Here is an 18,817-nt window from a genome sequence, read left to right as displayed (position 1 = left end):
AAAAAAAAAAAAAAAAAAAAAAAAAAAATCACGTCGCAGGAAGGTGCACTGCTGACAAGAAGTAAACAAAGCCAAGCAGTGAGAGCACGGCCACAGGTAAACGGGAAGGGGCGTGACAGGAAACAGCGAGGAGGGGAACGGGTCGTCGCGCATCCAGAGTTCAAAATCACTCTACCATAAATAGGCTGGAGACGCACACCATTGGTTGAGACTGCCCCAATTACTAAGGAGGACTTAACTCAGTGCGTCTCGCCACACTCACATTCACACCTACGGTCAGTTTAGAACCACCAATTAGCCTAACCTGCATGCCTTTGGACTGTGGGGGAAACCGGAGCACCCGGAGGAAACCCACGCAGACACAGGGAGAACATGCAAACTCCGCACAGAAAGGCCCTCGCCGGCTGGTGGGCTTGGACCCAGAACCTTCTTGCTGTGAAGCGACAGTGCTAACCACTACACCACCATGCCTAAATGATTTCTCACAAGATTTTATTTAAAGATGCAAATTGGAGTTTGATGCACAGCCTGATGTCTAGCTATCAGTCACAGAAAGCCCTGAACACTTACCTTTTTAAATCCACATTTACAGAATCCGGGCGGCATGGTGGTGTAGTGGTTAGCGCTGTTGCCTCACAGCAAGAAGGTCCTGGGTTCGAGCCCCGGGGCTGGCGAGGGCCTTTCTGTGCGGAGTTTGCATGTTCTCCCCGTGTCCGCGTGGGTTTCCTCCGGGTGCTCCGGTTTCCCCCACAGTCCAAAGACATGCAGGTTAGGTTAACTGGTGACTCTAAATTGACCGTAAGTGTGAATGGTTGTCTGTGTCTATGTGTCAGCCCTGTGATGACCTGGCGACTTGTCCAGGGTGTACCCCGCCTTTCACCCATAGTCAGCTGGGATGGGCTCCAGCTTGCCTGCGACCCTGTAGAAGGATAAAGCGGCTAGAGATAATTAGATGAGATGAGATTTACAGAATCCCTTCATTCCAGTACAAGTTTATCCAGGCTTATTCTCAGCATCTGAAAATATCCATTAATTACACCTCAAAGTGACAACCAAAAACATGTGAATTTGAATAAAATGGAAATGATATTCCAGCTGTTGTGCAAAACTTAATGTGTCTTCCGTTTTGGAGGAAAATACACAATTTCTCTTTTTATTATTTTTTAAAAGTAATACATTTGAAGTGATTTCTTTACAGAAGATTCTTTACAGAACCTTTATTTTTAAATACATTTCTGAGTGGATAGTATCACCATCCTTGACTGTTGTATGCTGCATAAATGGGAATTAAAAAAAAAAATTTGAAAGTTAAAAATCGACCACAAAGTTGCCATTTGAGCTTCCCCGTTGAGCCAGCTAGCCCTGAATGCGTGACGTCACAGTGGGAACCGGTTTTAAGGCCGAGGCCTTTGACAGCTATAGACCAAAGTCATATAAATAAAAATTTATTGTTAAAGCATTGTTAAATCACCTTTGTCACATGCACACTTCAAGCACAGTGAAATTCATCCTCTGCATTTAACCCATCTGAAGCAGTGAACACACGCACACACCCAGAGCAGTGGGCAGCCACACCAGAGCGCCCAGAGAGCAGTCAGGTACCTTGCTCAAGGGCACCTCAGCCCAAGGGCACCTCAGCCCAAGGCCGCCCCATGTCAACCTAACTGCATGTCTTTGGATTGTGGGGGAAATCGGAGCACCCGGAAGAAACCCACGCAAACACAGGGAGAACATGCAAACTCCACAAAGAAAGGCCCTCGCCGGCTGCTGGGTTCGAACCCGGAACCTTCTTGCTGTGAGGCGACCGTGCTAACCACTACACCACCGTGCCGAAAGTACGGTTGAAAGTAAGAAATACCATACCTGCCAACCTGTACGCATCTTGCGTAGCCGCTATGAATTTTTAGCTCATTGTACGACTGTACGTTTTCACATTAAAAAGTACACATATCGTCTGAACTCGCATTTCAGTCAAGTTCTCGCTGAAGTTGATACCGCTGATCTGTGAGAAAACTCAAAGCCAGAATGGAATGCTTTGCTCAATCCCCCTGCCCCTCTTACAGAGCGTGTGGCTCCGCCCTCTTCAGCCCCTCCCCTTCCTCCTTCGCGTCTCTGACTTGAGTGCAGCGGTGCAGCCAGGTAGCTAGAGCGAGTTGGGGATTGAAACGTCAGTTAGAGACGTTTTTATATTTGTAACAGAAACGGTTGTGTTTAACATGTACTCAAGAGCTTCCTAGCCGTTATTTTGTGCATTTACAACACCAACAGTACAGGCTAGTTCTTCATTTAACTTCGAAGCCGTCACTCGAGGTTGCATATTCGATGTGGTAATCAACGAAACCTGATTACAATTCCTCTCGCGCTCTCATTGAATCACTATGATAAGTACCACTTTATTGATGTGCTCAACAAAACATAGCGTGTTGTATATCTTAAGGGCAGTCGGTAACTTCTGTCAGTGGTAGCCTAGAATGTTTGCAGATGATGTGAAGTCAAAAATTGGTCATCCCTCTTATGAAAAAACCTGCGTGGTACTGCAGTATCAAATGCTTTTTTTATACAGTATTACTGCAGTAAATGCAATATTTCGAATGCAAATGCAATAGTTTGCACATGAAAAAGGCATACTACAAAATACTGCAGTGTACTGTATAAGGCAATATTTTTACTGTATAATGCAATATACTTCCAACATATTAAAAAATGCAAAAGTCTAAACCTATTGCATGGGAAATTTGTGCATACTATGTTTTGTGTTGAAAGTGCCTTTTTTACATACTGTATTAATTTAATGTGTTGTTATTTATTTTGAAAGAGTGGCTCTGGTTTAATTTCATTTCATTTGCACATGTATTTAATGTTTGTTGTGCTTTTCAAAACGGAAGGAAGTTCCCAAGAGCCATCAATAACAGTTTCCCAAAGTCTATCAATAGGAATGTTTTACAAAACTGGACTATGTTCCCAAGGTCAATCAATAAAACTGGATTGAAAGTATGTTTTTGGTCTGCTGGTTGTGGTCTGTGGGGGCGCATGCGCACTGGGTTGGGGTGAGGTTGACGCGCGCGGGGGGGGGGGGGGGGGGTACTCATGAAATTGTAAAATTGTACTCAAAATTTTTTCAAGGTTGGCAGGTATCAAATACTGTTCCTGATGTGCTCAACTAAGACTGATTTGACTTCATCGATTGTGGGTTGACTCTCATTAAAACAGGATAGGTGTTATAACTTATGCAACATACATATACATGCATGCATTTTCACTGATTAGATTCGATTCACTTTATTCATCCCACATCGGGGAAATTCACGTGTTACAGTAGCAAGAAAAAGTCAAACAGATAACAAATAAAAATTAGACAAACGAAGGATTAAATACAGAGGGCTATTTGTATTATCTACCATGAAAAAGTATCGAAAAAAAACGTAAAAGGCTAATTAAATAATCAGATGAACTGAGACAAGCACATTGTGAAGCAAATTAAATTCTTTTATACCGGTAACTTAAATACACAATACAAGTTACATGTATTAATTTAAATGCAGGTAAACATCATGTTTTTTTATCCAAATGAGAGTCTGAGCTTACTCATCTGTGTTCTCGCTTCCTGAAGGCCGATCTTGTGGCTGATTGTTTCAAAACAATCTGACTTTCAGTTGTGCGTTCAGTTCTCCGTTCATTCACTTCTTCCATGTAAGGGCGGATGGCAGCAATATCCAGTTGATAAATAAGATGGCTGCTCCACTCATTCTCTATTTTCTCCATACTGAGTACTCTGCCATTACTGCTCCGCTCAGGCAATTACTAAAACCTGGGACAGAACGGGACGTCACCGGTTTTAGCAACAACCGCGGGGAGGTCACTGCCCAAGCGATATGTCACGTCCTGTTCCATCCCGGGTTTTAGCAACAACCCTTGGCTCACTCTGGGAGGACTGGTGCAACTGAACTTTGCTTTAAAAATAAATAAATAAATAAATAAATAAAAATAACTCTTTCTTGTAGTTTTTCATGTTCTTTAATTGTTGATCCTGCACCCTCTTTCAATACGGGCTTATAGCCAACGTTCCTCAACAGATCAGAGGTCTTGTACGAGTCTTCAGTAAAATGTGCAGAGCAGAGGAGAGACCACTTCATAGTCGCTCAATGTGCTGTGAACTTCTCGCAAAACGTGTCCAAATCTTTGCAGTTTGAACATTCTTGGGCCATGAATGCAATGTAAATCCACCTTCTGTCGCGTTGCTGCACTGACCAGTAACACATCTATGTGGCATGGCGATAAATGGAGGATCGGAGTTGCAGGCAGCTCTGTGTTTTAGTATAACGGAAATGGCAAGGAGACCAATAGACTTCCTGCTGTGACGTTACGGACATCAAGGTCGTTCACTCACACCGCTACCTATATGAAATCACTTTAATCGTAAAAATTATTATATTAGTCAAGTCAAGTCGAGTCAACTTTATTGTCAAATATGCTATACATGCTCGACATACAGCAAAGATGAAATTACAGTCCTCTCTGACCCACAGTGCAAACAGGCAATGCAATAAATAAAAAATAGAATAATTGAAATAAACAAACAAACAGTATAAACACTCGATAAGAACTAGACATAGACTAAACACTCATATGTGTACACACACACACACACACACACACACACACACACACACACACACACAAATTGAAGCAAATAAACAGTCAAGGGCACTTGAGGTATAGCAGGTAAACATGAGATAAGCAGAATAAACAAATTAATAGCTGATAAAGTGAGGTAGTGCGGAATAGTGCAAATGAGTGAGGTAAAGTGAAATGTGCAGTCCCTGAGTTCAGTGTGTTAATGAACGTTGAGAGTATGTATGGGGTGGCACGGTGGTGTAGTGGTTAGCGCTGTCGCCTCACAGCAAGAAGGTCCGGGTTCAAGCCCCGTGGCCGGCGAGGGCCTTTCTGTGTGGAGTTTGCATGTTCTCCCCGTGTCCACGTGGGTTTCCTCTGGGTGCTCCGGTTTCCCCCACAGTCCAAAGACACGCAGGTTAGATTAACTGGTGACTCTAAATTGACCGTAGGTGTGAATGTGAGTGTGAATGGTTGTCTGTGTCTATGTGTCGGCCCTGTGATGACCTGGCGACTTGTCCAGGGTGTACCTCGCCTTTCGCCCGTAGTCAGCTGGGATAGGCTCCAGCTTGCCTGCGACCTTGTAGGACAGGATAAAGCGGTTACAGATAATGAGATGAGAGTATGTGTGTGTGTGTGTGCGCATGTGTGTGTGTGTTGGGGGTGGGAACTGTGAGGGTGATATGTCAGATGCTGAACAGGGAGGGAGTTGAGCCTCCTGACCGCCTGTTGAAAGAAACTGTCCTTGACAGGGCCGTGTTAACCCTTGCCGAGGCCCTGGGCAGACACACCCCCGAGGCCCCACCCCTGCCTGTTGTCAACTGCGCTCAGCAAATTCACCCCCTCAGACGTGCCTGTCTAACTAGACACAGAAACTTAAATAATGACAGTGGCACAATTAGAAATACTATTGAACGATAAAACTTTATATCCATCAACACCTATTTAATCGAGAAAAAGCAATGGTGAAATAGGCAATTGCATGGTGAAAAAATCCATCAGACATCACGGTTAACAAGTCTGGTTAACTAAAGTTTAGCCTCAAGAAGCCTTTGAATGAGTGAGTCAATGAACAACATGCCAAGAACATAACCTAGGCCTACAACAGTTTCTTTAGTATTCAGAACAAGAACATTCATTTGGTATATAACCGTTCGTTTTCATTTTGGAATCCAGGCGACTTTTAACTTGTGAAAACAAAGAGCGATAACAAAGAAAGAAAAATATCTTGCTTCTCAGAAATAAATCTCAAAATGTTAGGCTATGTGAAACATTTCATCCTTTCACACACGTAATGTCCCAAACAGCAGTGGCACACAGCTTTGCGCATTCAGTTTGACAGCCATGGGTCAACTTACAAGGGCACTTTCCTACTTTTCTGGAAAGCGAAGTCATTAATTAAATCATTGAACTCAAGCTGGTGTAGCGTGTGAAGATATGGTGGACAGTGATCATATTGACAATGACGGGTGATTTATGCGACAGGACAAGGTGGGCTTCCTTACGGGTGGCGAAATGCATCAAAAATGTTATCAATATGATCAAAACTTCTGAAAATATAGTTTCATATTTTCCAATCTCGCTACCTCCGAGGCCCTGGGCAGCTGCCCATGAAGCCCATTAGGATAACGCGTCCTTGGTCCTTGAGCCTGCTGGTTTTGGCCCGGAGACTCCGCATATTAGGTTAATTGTTAATTCTTAAAACTATTCCTGTGCCATTCTTGAGGTCTCAAGGCATTTATAAACGAAAGTTAGGCCATGGTTCTGCGTATATGCTTTAAATTGATGATGAATTATTTCTTGTTACAATGTTTAAGACCCTTTTGACCTTTTTGGGGTTCCATAACGCACCCATCAGCTCCCCCTCCCCCAACACATGCCGACTCTCTTCCAGCACTGAATTCTTCACAAACTGAAGTGAAGGACAGACAGCAGGAAAAACGGTGGACTGAAAAACCCAAATTATGGCTGAAAATGAAACTGTGGTGAATATTTTCCCAGGAAAAACTATTCTCTGGACTCTTCTTTTCCTGTTTTGCTGTAAGTCTCAGTCTTTTCTTCACAACAGTAGGAACTCTCTGTAAATAAACAGTCTGAGGAAGTAAGTTAGTCATGAAGAAGGTGAAAATGGATATTTAATAAACCTAGCACCCCTTAGCTCTGTAACAGAAGCTTGATTCTAAGATTCATATCCTTGGTGTGTTGAATATATTTTCTTGAACTTGAGCAAGGCACCAAACTCCTCACTGCTCCTCAGGGTAAGCTGTAAGTCTCTCTGGGCCCTGTACTGCGAAGCGGGTTTTCTGGCTTACCAGGGTAACTTCGAGAGTAACTTGATCACGTGCAGCGTAACTTCCTGATTAACCCATACTACGAAAGTTGGCTATGTTCAAACCGAGGTATGCTGCCATGGCAACTTACGCTGCATCTCAAACCTGCTCGTCTCAGGTTATGTTCTTGGTTAACCCGAGGTTTCCGATTAACCACACCCTTTTTAAACACCACCTCTCCACCGACATTTCCTCTAGAGACAATGCCAGCGTACCTGGATGACCCGTGCGATATCGGAGCGCAGATTAGAGATGGGATTTATGGCTCTTTGATGGGATCCGCATCTTTGTGATCCGTTCTTTGAAAAGAGCCGTTCAAAAGACTGGCTCATTTGGCTCTTTTTAAATATTTATTCAGTTTTAAGAAGACAGCGTCTAAAGAAGCCAGATCCCTCTGCTTAGACAGTGACATCAATATTTCTGGACATACCTTTTATATAAAGCAACCTAGACTTACATTATTGTAACCCCTAAACGCTCATAAATAACCATTAAAAAACAATGAGGGCTTCAATGAATGTCCATGCAGAACGGCTTTTCTGTAAAAAAAAAAAAACACTCAAGAACATAGTTATCAAGAACGCAAGAATATTTTATAAAAAAACACTTGTTTTACAAAAATATTTAAGTCTGAGATACAAAATAGATACAACTACAATAAATATAACACAAGAACTAGTTATCACACAAGAACATTTTAATAGAAAACTTTCTATATTAGGGGCGGCACGGTGGTGTAGTGGTTAGCGCTGTCGCCTCACAGCAAGAAGGTCCTGGGTTCGAGCCCCGGGGCCGGCGAGGGCCTTTCTGTGCGGAGTTTGCATGTTCTCCCCGTGTCCGCGTGGGTTTCCTCCGGGTGCTCCGGTTTCCCCCACAGTCCAAAGACATGCAGGTTAGGTTAACTGGTGACTCTAAATTGACCGTAGGTGTGAATGTGAGTGTGAATGGTTGTCTGTGTCTATGTGTCAGCCCTGTGATGACCTGGCGACTTGTCCAGGGTGTACCCCGCCTTTCGCCCGTAGTCAGCTGGGATAGGCTCCAGCTTGCCTGCGACCCTGTAGAAGGATAAAGCGGCTAGAGATAATGTGATGTGTGATGTGTGTGACTTTCTATATTAAAAATATTGAAATTGTAACAAATAGATACAACTAAACAGTCAGATAAATAGAAAGTTATAACAAGAACACAAGATTATTTTAATAGGAAAAAAACTATTAATGCAAAAATTATTATTAGAAAAGTAGATACAACTAGACAAACAGATAAATAAATAAAATACACAAAAATAGAACAAACAAAATGACGATAGAATAAATTAAATGAATGTCCGTGCAAAGTAGTTTCCCCACAATATTATCGTTAATATCACACAACAACATTATAAACTATATACAAAACAATTTGAACTATTAGGCAAACAGATAAAACTTGAATAAATAAAAGGCAAATGAATGCTTGTTTGCACGCGCACACACACCATTATGAATGATGTTTTTATATTTCATTTTCACCTGTTGCCAGGTGCGTTTGGCACTGCTGTTGCCTCTGAAATGTTCACAGGACCGACACCAACTTAGTCAAAGGGACTGAACAGTCAGTCATCCTAATTCATGTGACCCTGTGCACATATCAGCTTAAGTAGGCGACTCCATGAATTTACCATACCAAATTTTATTCAGGATTTTTCAGACATTAAACAAGCTATATATGACTGGGGCCACGTCGAAGGACCATTTTCTGTGACTTGTGATTGATCATGAAGCTTTCTCTCATCCTATACTTCTGTTCTGGAACATGTAGAAGGGAGAATGTACTTACGCATTTACCCGATCGGCAATTCGTTGCCAACATGCTTGCCACTCCTTATTGGTAGCCGCTGTGTTAGATTTTGCTCTTAATGTTGTTTTGAACTCCTCGTAGCTTTGCATTATGACAGCGCATTCTTCCTCCGTGAAGTACGGCGACCGTGCCATTGTGAACAGTGGTGATTTGCGCTGATAACCTCCCCTTTAACGTGAACGAGCATTAACCCTGATTAGGTTAAACCAGGTTCAACAAATCAGCTTCATAACTGGCGTCGTAGTACCGTTTAACCCCAAACAAGATAACCAGGTTTTGTCAACCCTGGTTTAGCGGGGGAACCCTGGGTTACTTCTGGGTAGGTGGCGGCACGGTGGTGTAGTGGTTAGCACTGTCGCCTCACAGCAAGAAGGTCCGGGTTCGAGCCCCGTGGCCGGTGAGGGCCTTTCTGTGCGGAGTTTGCATGTTCTCCCCGTGCCCGCGTGGGTTTTCTCCGGGTGCTCCGGTTTCCCCCACAGTCCAAAGACATGCAGGTTAGGTTAACTGGTGACTCTAAATTGACCGTAGGTGTGAATGTGAGTGTGAATGGTTGTCTGTGTCTATGTGTCAGCCCTGTGATGACCTGGCGACTTGTCCAGGGTGTACCCCGCCTTTCACCCGTAGTCAGCTGGGATAGGCTCCAGCTGGCCTGCGACCCTGTAGAACAGGATAAAGCGGCTTGAGATAATGAGATGAGATTTTAATATGTTGTATCGGCATTAAACACTAATTGTTTTTGGTTAAAAACGAATACCATGTGACCTCATCGACTGGATTTAGCAACTACTAACGTCTATATCAAGTACGCGCGCTGCAAAGATGCTCTTGGTAAAGCTGGGCATACACTGTGCGATTTTTTTTTTTTTTTCAATCGCGGTATTCAGCTGCTGCTCACACTGTACGAGTGAATTGCAGGGGTAAACAGCACGCAGCTTACAATTCCTGTTCTCACACTATACGATCCGATGCTCGGATGCGATGCTCAGGATTTCAAACAGGTTTGATTTTCATCCGATCGATCGGGAGGAGGTCGTGAGGTGTTAATCGCTTGTCGTTACCGCATGTTTACTACACGATCCGAGACGCATGATTGAGCCAAAACTCGGCCCGATCTCCAAAATAGTCGCACGAGTGAAAATCGTGTCAAAATCGGGCCAAAAATTACACAGTGTATGGCCAGCTTAATGTTGCTCTCAAGACTCCTCCTTACGAGTGAGTTCGGGAAAACCATGTACAGAGACAACGTTTGTTGCTTAAGAGAGTCTCTCAGCTCTCTCTTTAGCCGTAAAGGGCAACGTTATCAGGAAACACAGCCCTGACCTGCAGTGGTAGGAAATTCACTAACCCCAGCACACTTACAGCTGTTACTGCAGCAAAGGGGTGTTCGACCACATACTAGTCTGAAGGGGGTGAATACTTCTGCAAGCAGCATTTTTCACTTTTTAATTTTGTTAAAGATCTTTTGACAAATAATGAATTTTTACTTTGAAATGTATTTGAAGAACGTACGGGTTTGCAGTAAACATACTGGCTGGAGCAATGTGGTGTGTTCATAATCTAGACAAATCCCATGACATTTAAGGGGGTTGAATACTTTTGCAAAGTACTGTATGTAGTTTAGCTGTATTGCAACATATCGAGTAATAGATGCACTACTGTAGTATATGATAATATATTTGCAGAATAGATCAGATTTCCAGCAGTGTAATATTGTCACATTTCTGAGTTAAAAACAGCATCATCTGAAATGACAAATCTGAACCACAGTAAAGTTTTAATGGACTGTATGTGATCATATCTGGGAGTGTAACGCTGACTCTGAATCTGTGATGCAGGTTTACTGTGTGCAGCTGGAGACGAGACGGTCACACTGCAGGAAGTGGAAGGAACCACTATAACTCTCCATACTGGGATAACTGGAATTCAGAGTGATGCTCAGATTCTGTGGTTTTATGGACCTGAGAAAGGAGAGGAAAAGACACTGATCAGTCAGGTGTTTAAAGGAGAAACTGTGACAGAAATCAGTGAGAGATTTAAAGAGCGACTGCAGCTGGACAGAATCAGTGGAGCTTTAACCATCAGGAACATCAGCAGAAACCTTTCTGGAGTTTATTTATTACAAGTTATTACTCCATGTCTCTCATCCAGGACTTTCAGTGTCAGTGTTTATGGTGAGTAAAAGTGTTTCATGTCTCCTTCCTGTCCATGTTCAGACTCATCACTTCATCAACACGATAAAGGCTAATCACAACTAAGTCTCGTCACACTGCATCAGGAACATCATTTACACATGGATCTGCCATGAATTTATTTTATTTTTTTTTAATACACTGACAGATGCATTTTGTGAGGACAAACGTTGAATAATCATCATTTGTGCCAAATCTGGAAATGTATAGACTAGTGGTCAAATAATGAAAAACACCTGAGAAAAGAGAGCAGAGATAAAACAGTCTGAAACGATCCACTGATTCTAAATAAATTATCTTCGATCATTCTTTTAAACATAACCACTCACTGCTCACAATGACAAACTGCATGGCTTTGTTTTAATTTCAAGAGAGAAAAAAAGGTTGTTGAGGGAACGTGTAATGTATCGTGAGAGCCAGAATGCAAGCGCTTAAACTGTTACCCCATTTCCCACTCACACAGAAAACCGTAACTTTCCCGTTATTATGCTGGAATGGTGTCGTGTGTGAACGGGAGCAAAACGGCAAAGTCGAAACGTTAATCTACCCTCTGGGGACCTCGTAAAATTTAGAGAAATCTTTTGTTACAGCTCTAGCGGGAATCGGAACCATCAGATTTACATGTGACGGTGGTGACGTTGCTGGTGGAGATGTAAATGATGTTGTGATATTGTGACGGCACTCAGACCGTCCCACTGTAAACCAACCGGCAGCGACTCAAAACAACCAGCAAACATCAGCAGATACAGTGGGAGTGGCGTATCCACGGGGGATACGTTCCAAGATCTAAAACAGGAAACGGAAACTGCGGATAGGAGAGAATCATTGTTTTGTGTGTACATACCTATAATAAAGTTTTATCTTTTTATAAACTGCACTCAATATCACATCAACTACAGTAACTAATATAACAAATTATGAAAATAGATTGTAATAAAGGTTATGTGATTTTTTTTTTTCTCTCTCTCTCTTGATTCTGACATTTCTGCTTATATATAATTTTTATCAGGGTTGGACGGATGCAAGGGCAAAAACCTTTTATTTACACAGGATAGTCAAAGTAACAAAAACACAACAGTAGAAGTGAAGACCACGAGCATCGGGATGGAAAATAAAAACAAACAAGACAGACTAACAGAAGGCGGCGTTTAAATAAAGGGAGTAATGAGTGAAAGTGAAAGCAGGTGTTCCTGGTTATGTGGGAACTGGAGTTCGAGGGCTCAGGCTTGTATGATTGAGTGAGTCAGCAGATACGGCAGCCCCAGTGTATCAGCATACCTGCCAACCTGTACGCATCTTGCGTAGCCGCTACGAATTTTTACCTCATTGTGTGACTGTACGTTTTCACATTAAAAAGTACGCATATCGTCCGAACTCGCATTTCAGTCAAGTTCTCGCTGAAGTTGATACCGCTGATCTGTGAGAAAACTCAAAGCCAGAATGGAATGCTTTGCCCAATCCCCCTGCCCCTCTTCCAGAGCGTGTGGCTCTGCCCTCTTCAGCCCCTCCCCTTCCTCCTCCGTGTCTCTGACTTGAGTGCAGCGGTGCAGCCAGGTGGCTAGAGCGAGTCTGGGATTGAAACGTCGGTTAGAGACGTCGTTTTTATATTTGTAACAGAAACGGTTGTGTTTCACGTGTACTCGAGCTTCCTAGCCATTATTTTGTGCATTTACAACACCAACAGTACAGGCTAGTTCTTCATTTAACTTCGAAGCCGTCACTCGAGGTTGCATATTCGATGCGGTAACCAACAAAACCTGATTACAATTCCTCTCACGCTCTCATTGAATCACTATGATAAGTACCACTTTATTGATGTGCTCAACAAAACTTAGCGTGTTGTATAGACCCTTTTCACGTGACGTCACGACAAACATGGCCGCCATTTTGGACATGTACTACCAGTAATTTACCACAGCCAACATTGAGGAACGGCAGCAAAGAAAGTTTTTACTTTCAGCAAGACTTCCATCATGCCACTATATTGTTGTGCACCTGGATGTAGTAACCATCAACAAATAAGGCAAGGTTTATCATTTTATCGGATCCCGACGGAGAAGATGGATAGCGGCCATTAACAGGAAAGATTGGCAGCCCTCGGCATACCAGCGCTTGTGTAGTGACCACTTTGTTGGAGGTAAGACGAATAAAATTAGCCAGAAAAGGCATTACATTGCTGTTAACATTCTGTGGCAGCGAGTGTGTAACCAAATAGGTTAAAATAACCCATTGTAACCTCTTTGTTCTTCTGTAGTAGCTATTGTTGACTAGCTAATGTCAACAACATAGTAGCTAGTATGTTACTGTAGCAATGTTTACGTTCAGTCATTTGGATGACTGTTAAAACCTTTCAGTCTCAATTTTTTCCTTTACTGTATTTACTAGTTTACTGTAATTATGATCCGGCAGCTATTTACACCGGATCCAGTGTAAATAGCTGCTGGAGCCGACGTCTGAGGTTCCGGAGCGCGCTCCGGAACCTCGGACGTCGGCTCCGGCAGCTATTTACCTGTACAGGGCTTAATTTGAGGGGAGCAAGCCAGAGCGTGCTCCAGAACCTCGGACGTTGGCTCCGGCAGCTATTTACCTGTACAGGGCTTAATTTGAGGGGAGCAAGCCAGAGCGCGCTCCGGAACCTCGGACGTTGGCTCCGGCAGCTATTTACCTGTACAGGGCTTAATTTGAGGGAGAGCAAGCCGGAGCGCGCTCCGGAACCTCGGACATTGGCTCCGGCAGCTATTTACACTGGATCCGGTGTAAATAGCTGCCGGATCATAATTACAGTAAACTAGTAAATACAGTAAAGGAAAAACTTGAGACTGAAAGGTTTTAACAGTCATCCAAATGACTGAACGTAAACATTGCTACAGTAACATACTAGCTACTATGTTGTTGATATTAGCTAGTGCTAACAGCTAGCTACTAGTACACTGCTACAACACAGACACCGACCCTAATAATACAGTTCTTCATCATTGCCTGGTAACAGCAAATTTATAACGGGCCATGTCTCAACAGACTAAGAAATTATTTCAATGACATTTAATAACATTTTGTTTATCCTGAGGACCGAAAGTAAATGAAAATGTGAACAAACCTTAGCTGTAATAAGATGGCGACCACCGGCTCCAGGGACGACCCGCTGATGTAGGCATGTTACCCAGCCTGACACAAAATATTTGTAGGCATCCAAACTCTTATACGCTTTCAGATCAATACTTGTGTATGGCGATGGGTTTTTAACGACATAGGTATACAGATCACGTGGGCTGAAGTCAGGTAAAGACGAGGGCTTCGTGTACTTCCGTACGTCAGTGAACAATCCTGGTGGAAGCAGGTAAACGTCGTTCTCTAAGCCTGCTAACCTCAATTTTTGCAAATACCTCTCCCTCTGCTCGCCCTGTAAATGCCCTACGTCGCTAGTGAAGGTGTTTTCTGCATCTCGCTCCTTTTTCTTTTATGTTTTTCGTTTGTCGCCTTCCTCGCATTCAAACTGATTCGAGCCGAAGTCCACTACATGTCCAAAATGGCGGTCGCGTTTACGAAGGTCACGTGACTGAAAAGGGTCTATATCTTAAGGGCAGTCGGTAACTTCTGTCAGTGGTAGCCTAGAATGTTTGCAGATGATGTGAAGTCGAAAATTGGTCATCCCTCTTATGAAAAAACCTGCGTGGTACTGCAGTATCAAATGCTTTTTTTATACAGTATTACTGCAGTAAATACAATATTTCGAATGCAAATGCAATAGTTTGCACATGAAAAAGGCATACTACAAAATACTGCAGTGTACTGTATAAGGCAATATTTTTACTGTATAATGCAATATACTTCCAACATATTAAAAAATGCAAAAGTCTAAACCTATTGCATGGGAAATTTGTGCATACCATGTTTTGTGTTGAAAGTGCTTTTTTTACATACTGTATTAATTTAATGTGTTATTTATTTTGAAAGAGTGGCTCTGGTTTAATTTCATTTCATTTACACATGTATTTAATGTTTGTTGTGCTTTTCAAAATGGAAGGAAGTTCCCAAGAGCCATCAATAGCAGTTTCCCAAAGTCTATCAATAGGAATGTTTTACAAAACTGGACTATGTTCCCAAGGTCAATCAATAAAACTGGATTGAAAGTATGTTTTTGGTCTGCTGGTTGTGGTCTGTGGGCGTGCATGCGCACCGGGTTGGGGTGAGGTTGACGCGAGGGGGGGGGGGGGTACTCATGAAATTGTAAAATTGTACTCATAAAATTTTTTTCAAGGTTGGCAGGTATGTATCAGCAAAAATCTTATAAATCGACTTTTCTGAACATTTGTTTTGTTCAAGTAACAGGAAGAGACTCAACAGGGACATGATGCAGCTCGACTTGTGCCGTGTTGTTAATTAGCCAGTGTTTCAGTTAGGGATGTCCCGATCCGATCACGTGATCGGAAATCGGGCCCGATCACATGGTTTCAGACTCGATCGGAATCGGGCATTGCCTCCCGATCAGAGATCGGATATATATCTATATAATATATTCTCATTTTTAACACATCAATAGCTATGCGTTGGCACAGAGTGAGACCAGATCTCTTGTCTCAACACAGCAACATCAACGCGTGCGGCATGACATCACTTTGTAGCGGAGACGCTATTGGTTATTGGCTGCCTGTTGCCGGCAAAGTTGAACACGGAAGCAGTTCGAAGCGGAAAGCAAAGCATGAGATCATTTTTTTTTCGTTGGATGACAAAAGAAACGGGCTCAAACCTGAAAGGGTAGAAATGCTTGTTTTCATCAAGAAAAACGTTCATTTCCTTAATTGAAATTACTGTACACCACTGTGAGATGCGTTCTTAAAAGCAAATTACCGGCACTGTGGCACTTTATTTTTTTTATTTGTTTACATTCCTGCCAGGTATTTTAAGGCTATTTTTTAAATTTGTTATTTATTGTTCAAACTGCCTCACGTAAGTGCTCTGTTTGCTAACGGAGTTGTTGGATGTTAAAATAAGGTGTTAAATAAAAAATGAGGAACATCCTGGATCCATTTCTTTCCTCGTCTTTATTATTTTTTATGGATTATAAGAAGTATCGGATCGGGACTCGGTATCGGCAGATACTCAAAATCAAATGATCGGTATCGGATCGGAGGGCAAAAAAACCTGATCGGGACATCCCTAGTTTCAGTTTTGGCTTTTCACAACAATGAACTGGCCACTTTGTCAGTGATTCATCATATCTGGTCTCTAATGGTTTGTGCCAAAGTCCTTCCATAGCATTCTGTTAAATACAGTCAAGTGGGAATCCCTGATCTCCATTATGGAAGACTGAGTGGGAATGAAAATTTATCATCTGTTCTGTGTTGTTTTCACCCATACAGTAATGGATTTTGTATGTGAAAGGAGATAGCGTGTCCTTATGAAGGGCATTCCAGTATTTTCAGTCAGAAGTGAAAGAACGGGTTCATAAACATGCAGGCAAATTAATCACAGGGAAATCCATATTCCAAAACAATAACACATGCCAGGGTCAGGGAAGTGGAATAAGGGGAAGTGGGATAAAGCTAGAACAAGGCTCAGAATTACATGAAGAGGAAGAGAAACAACAGGGTATAAATAACTTATAACTAATTAAAGTAAGACACAGAACAGGTGAACACATTAGAGGAACAAACCAATGACATTTCAGAGCTGGAGACCAAAACAAACGACATGGAAAATGTAAGAAGATAAAGCAGCACATGCAGCACTGTGTGACGGACTGATGGAGGAGTTTATGACCGAACAACTGTCTACAGCTGTTTCATGAATGTTCGACATTAACAGTAACTCACACCACCCTGTCACTCAGTGTTTTACTGTAAATCTGTGTTTCTGTTTCTCAGCTCCAGTATCAGCTCCAGTAATCAGAAATCAAAGAGGAAACCGAAGCGTGTCTTCTACAGAGCCGTGTTTCCTCCTGTGCTGTGTGGAGAATGGAGAAGATGTGAAGTTATCCTGGTACGGAGAGAATGAGAGAATCAACATCACCAATAACACAGATCTCAGTGTTCCCCTCAATCTCACACTTCAGATACAACACCCAGAGAATAACAGGAACTCTTATATCTGTGTGTCTGCAAACCCTGCCATCAATAAAACAACTTCTCTCAACATCACACAGTTCTGTAATTTATAACTAAGGTACGTTAGAGAGTTGAATCCATCATCACTCTGAACAGAACAGAATCATGAATATTCATGTAGGACTGAAACAGAGGTGACTGAAGATTAAGATGTAAAATAAATTCATTAGTGATGGTCTGTGAGTCTGGTTGGTGAAAGAAATTCACTAGTTTAAATGTTTCAGTGTGAAAGTCTCAGTGAGCTTTGCTCCATGAACACATTCAGTGGAGTTAATAATACCGTAAAAAACACACGCAATGGAATACTAATCAAGTGCAGCATCATGTTACAGGTTTCTCATGGATCTGAAAATGAGCTCCATATTTTGGATCATGAGCAGATCCTTTCTTTCTCCACAGTTTAGACTTTACATCACTTTGGTAGAGGTTCATCTTGAACCCAGCCACTGTGGTTGCACAAGTCAGTGCGTTCTTAGTGCTGGTCCCAAGCCCAGATAGATTGGGGAGGGTTGCATCAGGAAGGGCATCCGGTGTAAAAACCTGTGCCAAATCAAATATGCAAATCATGATGATCCACTGTGACGACCCTGAACGGGAGCATCCAAAATAAGAAGTAGAAGAAGAAGATTGAGAATGTTTCTGTCGTCAACTGTTGTTGTTTTCTTTGGCCTGACCTGTTCGATATCTGGTTGTTATTACACCAGTGGTTTCTTTATTTTTCAGGACATTCTAGATTGTTGTATTGGTGATGTCCAAAGCTTGTGTAATGGCTCCGATTGAGTTTCACTCTTTTCTCAGCCTCAGTACGGCTTGCTTTCCTCCCATAGACAGCTCTCTGGTCTTCATGTTGGTTTATCCTTTTTAACAACAAATGCAGTCTTCATAGGTGAAACCCAGGGCTTAAACCAAAAGTATAAATTCAGAGCTGCAGCATTGATTGCATAAACAATCAGTCTAACAGGACACACCTGGGCAACAAAAAACAAACAAACAAAAAAGAAACAAACAAAAAAACAACCCACCTGTCTCACACACACACACACACACACACACACATGTTCCAATATTTTTGATCACCTTGAGAATGGGCAGGTTCAAATCAAAGGTACCATGTTCTGAGTTGTTTAACACATTGTTTTAATCCTGTTTAAGTTGTTTAAATCTTTAAACATTCTTTCAAAACATTGCTCTTTTATTGCCTTATATCCCCAAAAGATGTTTTTATCAGTTTACTGTCTTCCAAAAACTGCTTCCAAAAAGCGGTGAATACTTCTTTCTTCTGTTTTCTTTTCTGAGAATTATTTAAGCTCATTAATAACACAGTGCTATTTAATACTGGATTATGAACTCCTCAGAAGAGAGTAAAGAGAGATTGGTGGGGGAACGACTGTTTATAGCTTCAATAACATCAGTGACAACTTGCTTCAAGAAGATTAAATGTGACTATAAATGGATAAAATGTATGACATTCTTGAATAAATAAAGATTTGTAATCATTGTTTTGCTGTGGTATAAGAGGAATAAAACATTTAGGGATGTGCTGTTAGAAAACTAATGAACTCCTGGGCAGTTACAGGAACTCCACTTTATCACACCATCATGCCACTCAGCATTTTACTGCAAAAATAACACTTAGTGGTTATTATTATTTATTACTTAATTAAATTGCAGTTGGTTAGCTGTTGATTTTTAATTTAGTTAGTTTTCATTCAGAAATTTAATATTCATATTCTTGTCCTGTGGC

General features: G+C 42.0%; 1 protein-coding gene across 1 annotated transcript; it reads left to right on the top strand.

Annotated features, from left to right (window-relative positions):
• Positions 1–6,487: 6,487 nt before the first annotated feature.
• Positions 6,488–18,571, top strand: LOC132883516 (uncharacterized). The gene is made up of 3 exons (XM_060917230.1): positions 6,488–6,651; positions 10,616–10,951; positions 16,834–18,571. The coding sequence occupies exons 1-3, from the start codon at positions 6,576–6,578 to the stop codon at positions 17,124–17,126; spliced, it is 705 nt and encodes a 234-aa protein (XP_060773213.1). The 5' UTR covers positions 6,488–6,575; the 3' UTR covers positions 17,127–18,571.
• Positions 18,572–18,817: the final 246 nt, after the last annotated feature.

Source organism: Neoarius graeffei, chromosome 3 (genome assembly GCF_027579695.1).
Source record: "Neoarius graeffei isolate fNeoGra1 chromosome 3, fNeoGra1.pri, whole genome shotgun sequence".
Lineage (NCBI taxonomy): Eukaryota > Metazoa > Chordata > Actinopteri > Siluriformes > Ariidae > Neoarius > Neoarius graeffei.
The sequence above is the reverse complement of the archived record's forward strand: the minus strand, read 5'-3'. Positions and strand labels throughout refer to the sequence as shown.